Source organism: Ursus americanus, chromosome 14 (assembly GCF_024610735.1).
Source record: "Ursus americanus isolate L20-20 chromosome 14, mUrsAme1.1.p, whole genome shotgun sequence".
Classification (NCBI taxonomy): Eukaryota; Metazoa; Chordata; class Mammalia; order Carnivora; family Ursidae; genus Ursus; species Ursus americanus.
The window spans coordinates 37,021,264-37,034,746 of NC_142140.1; the positions used below are offsets into that span (position 1 = coordinate 37,021,264).

The 13,483-nt window shown below is 58.6% G+C and overlaps 1 protein-coding gene across 3 annotated transcripts in view; it reads left to right on the plus strand.

The window, feature by feature from the left end:
- Positions 1-13,483, plus strand: part of POC1A (POC1 centriolar protein A) — a 70,600-nt gene that overhangs the window by 9,213 nt on the left and 47,904 nt on the right. For all 3 annotated transcript variants that reach the window (XM_045807269.2, XM_045807270.2, XM_045807271.2), the window contains exon 7: positions 6,296-6,429. In XM_045807269.2, coding sequence (XP_045663225.2) covers positions 6,296-6,429 — 134 coding nt within the window. The remainder of the gene's footprint in view (positions 1-6,295; positions 6,430-13,483) is intronic.

A 13,483-nucleotide genomic window follows, 5' to 3' on the forward strand; every position in this document is an offset into this window, starting at 1 on the left:
CTCCATCCCAGGACCCTGGGATCATGATCTGAGCCAAAGGCAGACGCTTAACCGACTGAACCACCCAGGCGTCCCTCAGACAGAGCTTCTAGAACAGAGCAGCTATGGGTCTACTCTTTACTTGGGGACCACACCTCTCCTTCCCCTCCTTCAGACTATAGAGGCCTCTCTTCTGCTCTGGGCCAGGCCTGGGTTGAAGATTGGGAACATCTGCACGATTGACTGGGGGAAGGTTGGCAGGTGTGGAGGAGTGTGGGAAGATGCCTCTGAGTGTGGGGTCAGGACAGATGGGGATCCACGTGAGGATTATAAGGCGGTACTGGAAATGTGGTTTGTACCACGTAAGTCTTTTTCTTTTAATTTCTCGTTACTGTTTCTTTTCACCACATAAGTCTTGACACTGAAGGGAGAGGATCTCTAGGTGACCCTGGGAGGGTCCAGCCTCACCTCTGATGGATCAGGAGCATGGGTCTGGTGTTCGTAGGGTGCACCAGCAGGTGCCCATTGGGGAGGACCTGGAATGCCATACTCTGGCCCATGGTCCCAAAGATGCAGCCTGGCTGGCAGTGCTGGGACTGGTCCCATTGCTCAAGGAGTGAAGGTCTGTCTGAGAGGATAGCAGTGCTAAGAGCCTGCATGGGTGGGAAGCTGGTGTGTCTGGGTGACTGGTGGGTGGGCTGCTTGCGCCCGATGTCTGAGTGAGGGCTGGGCCTCTGAGGCCCAGGGGGATAGGTTTTGGAGATTGAATGGAGCCAGGAGGTGATGCTGTGGGTTGAGTGGCCAGCTGCACCCAGGAATCAGGGGCTCGAGAAGGGCTGAGGCCATATCCTGGGTCCCTGCGATTGAGGGGCCATGGAAGGAAAGGTCCACAAAGCAGCCAGAGTGAGGGGTGGGAGCCCTCTCCCAGCTTGGGAGGGCCGACAGGGCAGAGCCAGGGGCGTGAAGGAACGCAGAGTCTCCTGAAGAGCGTGATCAGGAGGGGGAGTGATGTAGGGCAGTCGAGGAGGGTGGGGGGTGTTGGAGAGGTCCCTGGAGCTCTGGAGGGGGCATGCTTGGTGGGGGGTGGGGGCGTGGGAGTCCAGTGACTGGCAGGGCTGGGGAGGTGGTGGGAGGGTTCATGTGGCATCAGGAGCCAAATCCTGAGGGGACCCGGGGTACATGAGGCTGACAGGCTCTGCAGAGAGATTTCAGTGTGTTTTTGCTGTTGTCCTTGGCTTCTATGACAGAGCCACCCAATGTCTTGTTCCTAAGCCACCCCAGTATAGATCAGACGCTTTGGGGGGCTTGGAGTGTCCCGCAAACGATCGGGTTTCCTCAGCTCCCTGCCCAGTGCACGGCGCACGGGGCAGCAAACTCCTCCCCCTGCCTCTACGCTCACCCTCTGCGCTCAGGGAGAGCCCGGTGGATCTGAGCACACGGGCTGGCGGACGTACCGCTTGAGGGACCTGGCCAGGTCTGCTCAGGTCTAGCGGCTCCCCGTAAGAGCTCCACGGCCGAACCTTCTACCTGAGAGGCTCCCCCGGCCCCTGAGTAGCAGCTGCTCCCTCATCCTCAGAGGTGCAGGGGCGTCTCTTTAGAGGCCGATTCCCTGAGAAGGACTCCTGGCACTCTGGTAGCAGATGCCTGAACTGTTTTCGGTCCCTGACCCCTGGGAAGCCCAGAGGAAAGTTTTGTTTTGTTTTGTTTTTTAAGATTTTATTTATTTATTTGACAGAGAGAGAGAGACAGGCAGCAAGAGAGGGAACACAAGCAGGGGGAGTGGGAAAGGGAGAAGCAGGCTCCCAGCGGAGAGGCCTGATGTGGGACTTGATCCCAGAACACTGGGATCACGCCCTGAGCCGAAGGCAGATGCCTAACGACTGAGCCACCAGGCGCCCCCAGAGGAAAGTTTTTTAAGGCTACCGTAACATCTAGTGTCTCCCTTGGCGACTCCGGCTGAGTACCAGGCACTCCTGGGTGGGCCTGGGGCACGTGAGGTTCTTGGGCTTTTCTGAGACCCTTTGATTCCTGGTACTGCAGTGTGTGGTCGGCAACCCCAGCCTGCCTGGGTCCAGCTGCCCCGTGGTCGTGAGTCGTGAGGACACTTCCTGTCCCGTGCTGGCTTGTCGGGAGTTAATTTGGGCAACGGCAGGCAGCTGGCACTATTTGTCTCAGGCAACGAGTTTCTTGGCTCTGGCCTGTCCCTGTGGGGAGCAGTTCTGGTTTCCCAATTCAGCAGGGAGACGGTGGGGCTGCTGGAGCCCCGGGAGTGCCGGGCCCCACGGAGGTGGGTTAGGCTCCATATGCTCGGAGCCCACATGAAGGCTGTTCTGACATCTGAGCCTCAACCCCCATCCGGAGCCCGTAATGTGGTTTGTGGCTCACAGGCACGTGCAGGTCCGCTATTCAGTGACGGCCCGGGCGGCTAGCAGGGCAGGGCTCCTCCACATTTCACAGATGGGCAGTTCGAGGCTTGCCCGTGGTCCCGCAGCTGGGAAGCTGGGTCTCTGAGTCTCCAACGGAAGGCCCCCGAGTGCGGCGTTCTGTCCGCCACCCCGTGCTGCCTTCCTTACACCGTGTTGATTCTAGGCGTTTGCTTCCTGAGGCCCCTGGGAGGGCTTGGCTCGGCCCTCTCCAGAAATTCTGGTTAGAACTCAGAGTCCCAGGTTCTCTGTCCCCTGGTTGTTAACATGCCCCTCCGCCCTACCCCAGATCTGGTCATGGAAGATGTTGAGGCAGCCATGCAGCTGGTGGGGCAGGCCTGTAGCCTTTGCTTGACGTTTTGAGACCAAGAGGGTTGGTCAGGAGGCCAGTGCACTGTTCCGCTTGCTCTGGCCAGCTCACTGGCCCTTTCCCACCGTCCCTAAGCCGGCGTTTATGTGACATTCCCTCAGAGGGGGTTATGAGCATCCTTACCTGCTGGTATCAGGGCACCGTCATCGTATGACTCCGTAGCCCCTTGTCAACCCAGAGTCGCTGGTGATGCTAGTTGCACATTATGAGAAGCCACCCCAGGTGAAGGGTGCCGAGCCCTTTTTTGATGGCGGTGGGCTGGGGCTCGGCCTGGTGTGGCCTGCCTTAGAAAGGTACCTCCGACTTGGGTAGCTGGGGCTTCTCTGGGCCCCTTGGTCAGTTTGGAGCCCACTGGGCAGTGGGCCAGGTTTGCTGGGGCCTGGTACATGCAGCGCTGTGTGGGCAGAGTGGATCGTGGGTACCTAGGACTCTCCTTAGGCCACCTGCTGCCCACAGCTATGGCCCAGGGCTTAGGGGCAGGGTCTGCAGTGGCCTCGGCGCCACCCTCTCTGGCTCCTGGTGACCTGTAGAGTCTTGATGTTGGTACATCTCTGACCTTGAGCTGGAGTCTCTTCTCTGGGGGATCATAGCCAGGAGCCCATGGCTGTGCCCAAATGGCGCTCTGCCATCAGTTGTCACCGATCACTGCCATGGAAGAAAGAAGAAGGCCTGCAAGCTTTGGGTTTGATGAGAAGTGGATTATTCCTGGCCAGTCACTGCTCAGGACTTTATGGCGGGAGCCTCCCTGGGGACTGTCATGCAGGGATGATTCTTAGGATGCGACTTCCCTAGAAAGTATCTCCCAGCTCTGTAGAGCCGGAGAGGCTGCCCCAGGCTGGTGGGTCCGGTGGGTGATGTAGGAGAATGAGGAGGGAAAGGCAGTGGGTCCTGGTGTCTAATACATCCTCTCCCCCAAGCTGAGCCCTCTTCTGGAGTAAATGGTTCCAGATGTTTCCACCCCAGCTAGGAGGCCTTGGATATCCCTGTCATTTAGAGTGGAGCAGGGCTTTTGGTGCCCTTCCTCTGGGGGAGATTCCCTCCCTGGCGTAGACTTGCCCAGCTGGGAGGCCCTGGCGTGGTAGCCACATCCTGACCCCGTTTCCCTGGTGGTGCTGGGAAGCCCTGGGCTCCCTGAGCTCACGCTCCCCTGATGCACCGTATTGCCCCGGCTGCTCCCCTGCCGGCTTTGTCTCAGGTGGGGCGGGGTGGCGTTCATTCCAGAACAGGCTGCCAAGGGCTGCAGAAACGAGAATAGTGTGCCCTTCTCCAGGCTTGGGGAGGTAGACATGCCATTTGAAGGGGCCCAAAGGGAGATAGGACTTGGGGAGGTAGATGGGGGGCAGACTGCCTCTCAGAGCTGTCCTGCTGTGGGGCTGAGGGGTTGAGGGTAGCAGGGCTCCCCTCCCCTCACTGCACTTCCCTGCCAGTATGAACCAGCCATCTGGCGAGCATCACGGGCCCCTTGGGAGTGTGGGGCACTAGCTCTTAGCTTGTAGACTCAGCGGGACATGACTCACTCTTTTGTGGGGAGGGAAGGATTCACTTTTTATCATTCACCCAGTTGTGTAATCACAGTGACTGTGTTCCGATGGTTAAAAAAAAAAAGATCTGGAAGTATGCAGGGTAAAAATGAGAAGTCCCTGTATTCCTGTCCTCCCCAGGGGACTCTATAGAAGGTCTCTATCTGGAGCTTCTGTCCACTTCTGTCTGCGTTATGTGTCCCCTTCCACATGTGGGTAGTGGCAGTCACACTCTGCATTACAGATGTTCTTTCTGTTACTGCTTGTGACTGGTGCCTGTTCGGTTCCTGATGGGGTCAGCTATGACTCTATTCTTTGGCTCTCCATGCCCCAAGTCTTGGTAAACATTGAGGATGCTGCCCTCCCCCTCCCCCACCACGGCCGCGAGTGTGGGGAGTGCGACCGGCTGTGAGGGCTCTGTGCTGCCTCTGTGGAGACCCCATCGGCCCCTCCGAGGCCGGCTTCTGGAGCTCTGGTGCTTAGAGGGTGCTCAGACATAAATACCATGTTATGTAAAGCCCTGCTGTCTCCCCTAAGTGTGCTTGGGAACGTACCCACACTCCGCAGGCATATTGGCACATCAGCTGGGCTCATGTCTGCGGGCCGCCCCCCCCCCCCGACCCCTGTGGGCTCTGCAGAAGGCTGACCTGTGGCGGACGTGTTTCCTGGCCTCGCGCTGGTTCTGGAGGCCTCCCAGGGCCAGGGTGAGGGGTTGATTTTAGAATTTGTCTTTCTGTCTGTAGCGGTTCTGATTCGGTGGGCCCCGGTTACCCCACCCCCACTGGTGTCCCCCACCTGGCCCGGGGTAGTGGGGATGAAGCACCGAGGTCGTCTTCAGCAGCTGCTTTAAGAAGCTGTGATGTAGGGGGTCCTCACGTTGTCGTCCCCATGTGGCCTGCCTGGGTCCGGCTTACCCACTCACCAGCCGCTTTCTGAGTCCTGCTCAGTGCCAGGCACTGGGCCAGGCGGCAAGGACCCGGCACAGCCCCTGCCTGATGGAGCACAGGGTCTCGTGGGGGACCCGGCCGTGAGTCAGAGCTACACAGAAACGTAAAACACCGCGGTGAAGAGTGCACCCAGTGGAGACTCACGGCGCTTCAGGAGGGCAGTTCAAGGGGGTAGTCCCCGTGGGGTCGGGGGGCTTCCTTGAGGAGGTGACTGAGCAGTGAGCTTCGAGATCAGGGGAGGGGGTGGGCAAGAGTCTCAGCTGGGGAGCTGACAGGGCTGGGGTGGCCGGATCTTGCTGAGTGAGGGTCACCAGGATGGACGGTGGGGCTCGGGCCAGGCCACTGGGGAAAAGGAGGTCACGGGCGACGTTGAGCTGTGGAGTGGGTAGGGCAGCAGGACCTGGAAGCTGTGTGGGGCAGCAGAGAGGCCCATCGGAGGGCTCCCTCTGTCCAGAGGCCTCACGGGCAGGCTCCTCCCCGCCGCGCCCCAGCACCTGGGTGCCGTGATACAGCAGGAGAAGCTGGCACAGCGTGTCAGGGTGCGGGCTCAGGGTCCTAGGGTGAGGAATAATGGTGAGGCCGGGATTAGAACCCAGGCCTGACGGGCTCCTGAGCGTGTGTCTTACCGTCTGCCCGCCTGCCCCACACGCATACTCTCCTAGAGCAGGGGCATCAAACTGGCACCTCAGGGATTGTCTTTTCTGTTCGGTTTCCCCTAAGTAGCGGTGTGAGAGACAGATTGGGCGTAACGTTTGAGTTTGAGCACTCCGTTCCCCAGCTTGACTGCTCCGTGTGGCGGGAGAGCTCGAGTTATCGCCTGATCCCTCTGGCCTTGTCGCCTGGGCTCCTGCCTGCCCTGTGTCTCCTGCTGCCTGTCCTCGGCTCTGGATGAGTCCGCTCCTGTTCTTTGGTTGTGGGGCTCCCTACGTCGTTGGAGCTGTGGCCACCCTGGCCCAGCCCTGTGCCGAGCCTCGGTTGGCCCCGCTTGCCCATCTTCAGGCTCCAGCTGCATCTCTGGGCCTCCCAGCCAGCGCCTGACCGATGTCCCTCCCCTAGTGCACAGCGCAGCGGTGAATGCTCTCTCCTTCCACCCGTCCGGAAACTACCTGCTCACGGCCTCCAGCGACTCGACCCTGAAGATTCTGGACCTCATGGAGGGCCGGCTGCTCTACACGCTCCATGGGCATCAGGTGAGGGCATCAGGTGCCGTCTCGAGGCCCATGTGGGGTTGGAGTTCACCCGAGGTGGCCCTTCCCTTGGAGCCCGTTGGGGACGGTTTCTGTGGTCCCCTCACAGCCTGGGCAGTGGGGCGAGATGCAGAAACAGGTTTGCCCCTCACAGGACCTCTGACCTCTGGCAGAAGTACTGGGCCTGGTACCGCAGCTGGGAAGAGAGTGTGGGAATTAACTGGGATGGGCGTGGGAGGGGAGGCCTCTGGACATGGTCGGCACACTTCCCGCAGGGGGGCTGCATGGACTCTGTCCCACAGTGACCTCAGGTGTCCCTTGGTCCAGCAGTTGAGTAGAGCCCTGGAACCCCTGCCCTGAATCAAGATCACTTGGGGGTTCTGCAGGCATCGATGACTTTGCAGACGGAAACCACAGGTGTCTCAGAGGCAGGTGCTAAGGGGGGACATCTTCCTGTGTGTGTGTATTTGCGAATTCCTGGAATTGAATCAAGGCAGCAGAGGCCTTCTCTCTGAGTGACTTTTGCCAGTGCAGCCGGTGGCCTGGACTCCCTGGGTGGGCAGTGACCAGGCACCAGCCCCTGTGGGCATGCCGTGGTGAGGGGGGCCGCTGGCAGCGCTCCCTAGCCACTGGCCTGAGTGCCAGCCTCTGACACTGCCCCCTGTCGGGAAGTGCAGCTGAGCTGTCTCCTGCGGAGCCGAGCAGTCATTGGAATGTCTCCTGTTGGGACCTAATTGCCACACCCAAGTGGGGCCAGGGGTGCAGAGACGAGAGCTTTCAGTTCCTCCCCTTCCGCACCTGTGAGCAGGAGGCAGGCAGAGAGGAGAGAGCTCGTGTGTCTTGGGCTGGCAGCAAGGTGTGAGGGGTCTAGCTGGGGCTCTGGATTCCACTGCGAGCTGAGTCGGGCATGTGGGGGCCACTGGCCATGGCTTGGGGTGGGAGCGTGGGCCTTTTCTTCTGCTCTCTTGGGACTTGGAAGGCTGCCTGCTCCCCTCAGCCCGTGGTACCGCTCGTCCTCCCTGTCATGTGTCTGGAGTGCGGGACTGGCAGTGCCATCCCCCCAGGGGCCGGCCCATCTAGTGTACTGTGTGGCCTCTGGGCACGGTGATGGCCGCGCCACAAGCTTCTTGGGAAGCCACCTTGTTGGCATAACCAGTTTGAGATCGTATAACCAGGAGGACATTTGAAAACCCCACGAATGGTGCTATCTCCCCCACTCCCCACAGAAAGAAAAAGCAATATCCAGAAACATCATGCAAACAGAGGCATGCCAAGTGATTACCTACCTAGGGCTCTTGCGATGTTTGTGTACGTGCGCGTGTGTGAGTGAGTGTGAGGTTTCTTTATACTGCTGACTCACCTCTTAGCCTGATAACCCTTAAATGTGATGTCTAAGATGCCAGTCCCATGTTCGGGCACAGCCTCAAGCACATAAAGGAGACCTGTTGACGTTCTCCTGGAGAAGTGACACAGGGACCAAGGGAAACCGCAGTTGCTTGTCTGCTGTGGAACCTGGAAATGGGGGAACTAAGCTGAGGGACAGCTGGTGGTTCGCACAGCCCCGTGCAGGTGTGTCGTCCTCTTGGGCTCCCGGCTTGTGAAGTCCGTTCCTTGGCCTGTCTTTCCAGGAAGCTGCACACCTGGGCTCTTTGGGGACTTGAGCATTCACGTTCTGCTCCGGGAGGTGGCTAAGTGCCCCCATCAGGCCCAGGTGCCACCAGCCACTTTCTGAAGCATGGGACTGAGCAGCCCCAGGGCTCCTGAGTGGATCCTCGGTGCCTAGGGATTCTGACCCACAGGTGAAAAGATGGCCGATTTGAAAGTACTTTTGATCCAGGTGGGGGCTGCCGAGGCCCAGGGACTGGTTTGGAATTGTAGGGGTCCCACGCAGCTGAGGGTGGCAGAGCTGGGATTGGTATTCAAGTCTCTGCGGTTTCCACCCTACTCACTTGTCTCACCCGTCCAGCTTTTAGCTGTTGAGTTGTGATTTCGCTCTTGTTTTGAGATCACTGGTCTATGTAGGAGGCCCGCGGGCTTTGTGGGTGCTTGTGTCCCAGCCTTGCTACTATGTGACCTCATTCTGGTCCAGCAGGAGGGAACCCCATGAAACTTCGGTTTGGACTTGGAGGCCCTCCTTGGGACAGTTTCCAGGCATGGGAGGGAAGGCTATTAAGTTGTTCTGCCAAGTGGAGCACATCGCCTCATGCTTCCGGTTCCACACCTGCGAGGAGGGCCAGCGCAGGCTCAGGGTCAGGTCCGCCGAGAGGAGCCAGCCACAGGGAGCTGATGCCGGTGGGAGACAGTCCTTGGCCAGGAGGGGGCTCTGGGAAATGTCTGTCTGTCCCTTGTGAGGGCAGGGCCTGAGCCAGCCCCTCTGGGGGAACAGTGAGGGAGGGTCAGGGTAGAAAAGAAGGCTCAGGGGAGGCAGTGCTGTTGGGCTGATGCTCTCTTATCTGGGTTGAGGCTAGAAGGCTCATATGCCATTTAGTGGTCTCCTAAAGGCATAGGGGCACCAGGATGGAGACACTTGCCAAGCGTCCAAGCTAAGATCAGGCTCGCCCCGTGTAGCCCGGGTCTCCCGTGCTGCGCTGAGGGTAGCTCGTCAGCCCAGGGGTCTGACCGTAGCCACAGTTTGGTGGTTGTCTGGCATGCAGTCGGCCATACCTCCCATCAGCCCGTGTGGAGCTGGCTCCCTTTGTGGGGTTACGGGTGGACGTCAGTTATAAGGTTATGTGGGCCTCAGGATTTTGGTGTTTTTCTCCTGCAGTCCTGGCTTTGGGCCTCTGAGCTACGAAGGGTCATTCAGGGAATGTCGCTGGGGGCTGAGAGAGGCTTCTGCCCCACAGGAACTGGACGCCACCTCGGCTGTACCCGGGAACGGTTCCTTGGCTGTGGCTGGGGCCTGTGTGGCTCCTCAGAGGCCTCTGCCATGTGTCTTCAAGTGATGGACCACGAGGTGCTGGGCTGAGAGCTGGGCAGGCCCTTTGCTCTCCAGCCCTGGTGCCCCAGCCTCTCAACGGCTCTGCTGCTCCAGCCGGGAGGGCCCCAGCCAGGAGGGCCCTCAGCCGTGAGGAGGCAGCGGGTGGCGGAGGCTTCCAGACACAGCCCGAGCAGACACTGGTGCCTCTGCCAAGGCAGGGGGTGGCGGGACAGGCTGAGGAGCCTGTGGGGCTGAGAGATAGGGTAGCCCTCTACCTCCGGCCGATCTGCCCATCCCAGGCGGAGGGTGGACAGAGTAGGGAGGGCACTGCCAGCCTGGGTGTGGTGCATTGCCCTCTTTCCTCTGCCTTCGGCCCTGGGAACACCAGAGCAATTTCTCTGTCCGCGGACTGAGCTGGTAAAGAGCCCGCACCAGTCACTTTGCCAGCGTCTTTGACGGAGGCTGAGTGCTAGGAGGCACTCAGTGAGGGAGGGGGGTGTCACACAGCCTTGTCTGGCAGGTGATAGTGCCCCGCTTTTTAAAGGAAACACCCCAATATTTCCAGGAACAAACAGCTTGAACCCACGTGTTTCTGCTTTGGAAAAGCCATGGGTACTTTCCCATCTAGTTCAGCCAAAAAGCCTGAGCTCCAGGAGGCTGTAGATGGGAAGAAGGGTGTCCAGGTCAGGCCATTCCAGCTTTGCCTCTTACCCTGGGACATTGGGCAGGACCTTGAGCTTTTCCTTATTTGTAAGAACTGCTGCATCGGCCTCATACCAGGAGAGCACGTGTCTACAGGCCCCAGCACCCGGCATGGTAGGTCTTCACAGGTACCAGTCCTTTTCCACTTCAGGTCTTAGAAAAGATCCCGGGAGGCCCCGGGTGAGAGCTCTTTAAAAGGCCATTGGACGTTTCTGTTATGGGCACGCTCCTGGCACCCTGGGTGGGCAGTCAGTCTTTGGAAGGAAAAGGAGCCCACGGTAGGGGTCTCTGATGGCTCTGCCCCCTCTGATGGGCATGGGCCAAAGTCACAGCCCCTCCCCTTCTGGGCTGGGGAGTGCCTGTCTCCCTTCCTTTCATCAGCCACGGAGTCTTTGAAGGGTTTATCTAGGTCTTCGTTTTGTTTACGCTTGTCCTCATCTCCTCCAGATCATCCTCCTGCTTTGGCTTCTCGTTGGCCACACAGCTCCTGAAATCTGTCCTTGTGGGGACTCTGCCTAAATGCACTTGTCCCATCCAGTTGCTCTGAGTCGGTGTGGCCTGCTGGGGCCTTGGTCCACAGGTCTGTTGGCAGTGCCCTTTATGAGTCCCGCCCATCAGGCCATCTTTTCTAGGGCCTGACTCCTGGAGGACTTGGCAAGACTCCAGATGTCTTGGCAATGGGCTGGCAGGGGTGCCATTGCCCTCTCTGAGGCTCTGGAAGGTCTTGCTTCGGGGATCAGCCACAGCGGTGGCAGCTAAGCAGGAGAAAGAGGAGTCCCTGCTTCTTGCTGGACCCAGTAGAGTAACTTAGGGATGTCAGCATACAGTGTCTCCCACCCCTCACCTTGCAGGAGGGAAGAGCAAGAGAAGGAAGAGCTTTCCCACCAGGTACAGCTGTTGTTCGAAGCCCTGTGCCCTGAGCGAGGCCCGCATAGCTCTCTGTGGCAAGTGTGGGGGCAGTGTGCTAGAAATACAGACTTATTTTTCTGTATTTTCTGAAACATAATCTTGAGCCATGCTCATTTGGTTTCAGTCCCCAGAGCTATTTGGGAGAGGATGGTGGGCGGGACGTGGGTGGGAGTTAAATCTGGTGTTTCTGGCTAGGCAGTTGGCGTTCGTGTTGCTGCGGAGTGACTGAGCTCCACGGGGACCACTGGGCTTGTGGTTCCATGCACCCCGTCTGGTTCGAGGGCCTAGAACCCCAAACCAGGACTGCTCTCCATACCCGGGGCTGTGCTCTGAGACTTGATTGTTGTGAAATCACAGCCTCAGGGTATAGGATCCTCCAGGGTTACCGGGAGCTTGTGCCATGCCAGAGCCAAGGCTGGGGCTGGGGAAGTGGCATTAAGGGGGACACAGGGAGGAGGAGGAGAGGTGGCAGTGTAACAGAGTGGCCTGGAGCCCGTGGGCTGCCTCTCAGGTGGCTCCAGGTGGAAGGAAGCTCTCTGAACATGCCCCCCTGCTCATTTCTTCCAGCGTTCTGCGGCCCTTGTGTAGTCATTTCATTTTAGAGAATTATATTTATCCCTGGGAGGCTCAGACCCAGCGTGGATGGCTGGGCACCTCCTGGGAGAGGTGAGAGGACATCAAGAGGGAGAACAGCTCATTTACTCCAACCTCGGTAAACCAAGAGGTCAACCTGGCCTTCTGTCCCCTGCCAGCAGCCCAGGGTTGAGGATTGGGAGCCGGTGTCCTTGGCCAAGGTCAGGAGAGAGCCTCAGCATTCCTGGACCCCAGCTCCTCCCAGAGGCCACTCCTTGTCCCCAGAGTCACTACTCTGACATAAGAGTCAGCCCACGGCAGGTGCTGCCGAGCGACTGCAGGATTCTCCCTGGTGTGAGGGTTTGTGGAAGGAGCAGCCTGGGTGCGTCAGAGACCAGAGTTCCCATGCCAGGGGCTTCTCAGGCCTCCTTGGTTTCCATATCTTTGTTGGATGGTCACTCTTTTACCTCTGACTCAAGGCATGTGGTGTGATATTCCTATTTGTTTTCTGGCAGCCAGTGAGAAACATTTCAAAGCCTTGTTAGGTGGTGGTGGTTGGGGTACCTGGCTGGGTCTTTGCCAGCATAGCTGTTGTGGACACAGTGGCCAAAGTTTCTGGTGCAGAGGGGCCTCAGGGAGTCAGGTGGAAGGGGGTGAGGAGAGTGGAGGGGTCTGGACAAGCTGCAGGGGCTGTGGAGGGAGAGTCTCTAGGAGCTGTGGGATCTAAACACCAGGCTCCTTGTTTTCCCTCTTTTTTTTTACCTTTCTTGATTGATGCTTGACGCTTTGCCGTGTGAGAGTGAAGAAAGCGGACTATGTGGGTCCCTTGGGTCTGGAGGTTGTCAAGGCAGACAGTATGTGATGAAGTGACTGGGTGTGGGTCCAGCCAAGCCGGAGGGCCATGTGTGGCTGGGTCAGGAGGGTGCGTGGGGTGGGAGGCCAGGCCGCATCCCGTGCTTGGGACGACCAAGCAGAATCATCTCACCGAAGACTGATTGGCCAGATCTGGAGAGGGAGGGAAGGATCTGGTTGAGCCTGTGAGGAGTCCCTGCCAGTGGATGTGGCCTGCAGGCAGATGGGGACCGGGATGTCAGGCAGGTGGGCTCCTCCAGCAATCAGATCACACTGCTGAAGTCTCAGCCAGGAGCTCGGAGTCCCTCTCAGGAGTCCCTCTCAGGAGTCACCTTGGAGACGAGCTACGGGTAGATTCGGGAAGTGGAAGAACGTTCCATACTGCCCAGGATGCTTGGGTCCAGGGGGCAGCTTTCCATCCACCTGTCTCTTCTGGGCAGGCAGAAGCTGGTCTTGCCTGGGAGCAGAAACAACTTGACAACATCCCTGCCCTGAGCCAGTGAACTAATGCGTTGAGAGTGACTAATTAACTGAAAAGAGTAAGCCACCTTGAAAGCAGAACGATCTCAAAGAACGTGGATCCCATCTGATCGTTATCAGTGATAAAAGGGACCCTCGCCCAAGCCCCGGTGGTTTGGAAGCTAGAACGCACACCTAAATGACTGCTGGGCTAAAGAGAACCGCAGTGGAAACTAAACATCTGGAGGCGGCTGCCAGTGAGAATACTGCATGTTGGAAATTTGGGGGGTGTATCTAAAGTAGTAAATCAGAGGCCAATGTGTTGCCTTAAAGGAGTTTATTTAAAACTGAGAAAGATTGGAAATCACTGAATTAAGAGCTCAATGCAGAAAGTCGCCGAAAGATCCTGAAGCAAGATGAGACCCTCTGGAGCTTGTGTTGAGGAGCAGTGAGCAGGCTGGTGGGGCTGGAGAACCAGTGGGGGCAGGAAGGGGGGGTGGTCTGGCGAGGTCGGTGGGGGCCCGGATTGTCTGGGCCCCGGAAAGGGTGGGATGAAGTAGTAGAGAAGCCTGGTCTGCTTTCCGGTCCCTGCTGGCTCTGGCCTGTGGCAGAGCTGCTTTCGTGGGCCACAGACAGACAGGC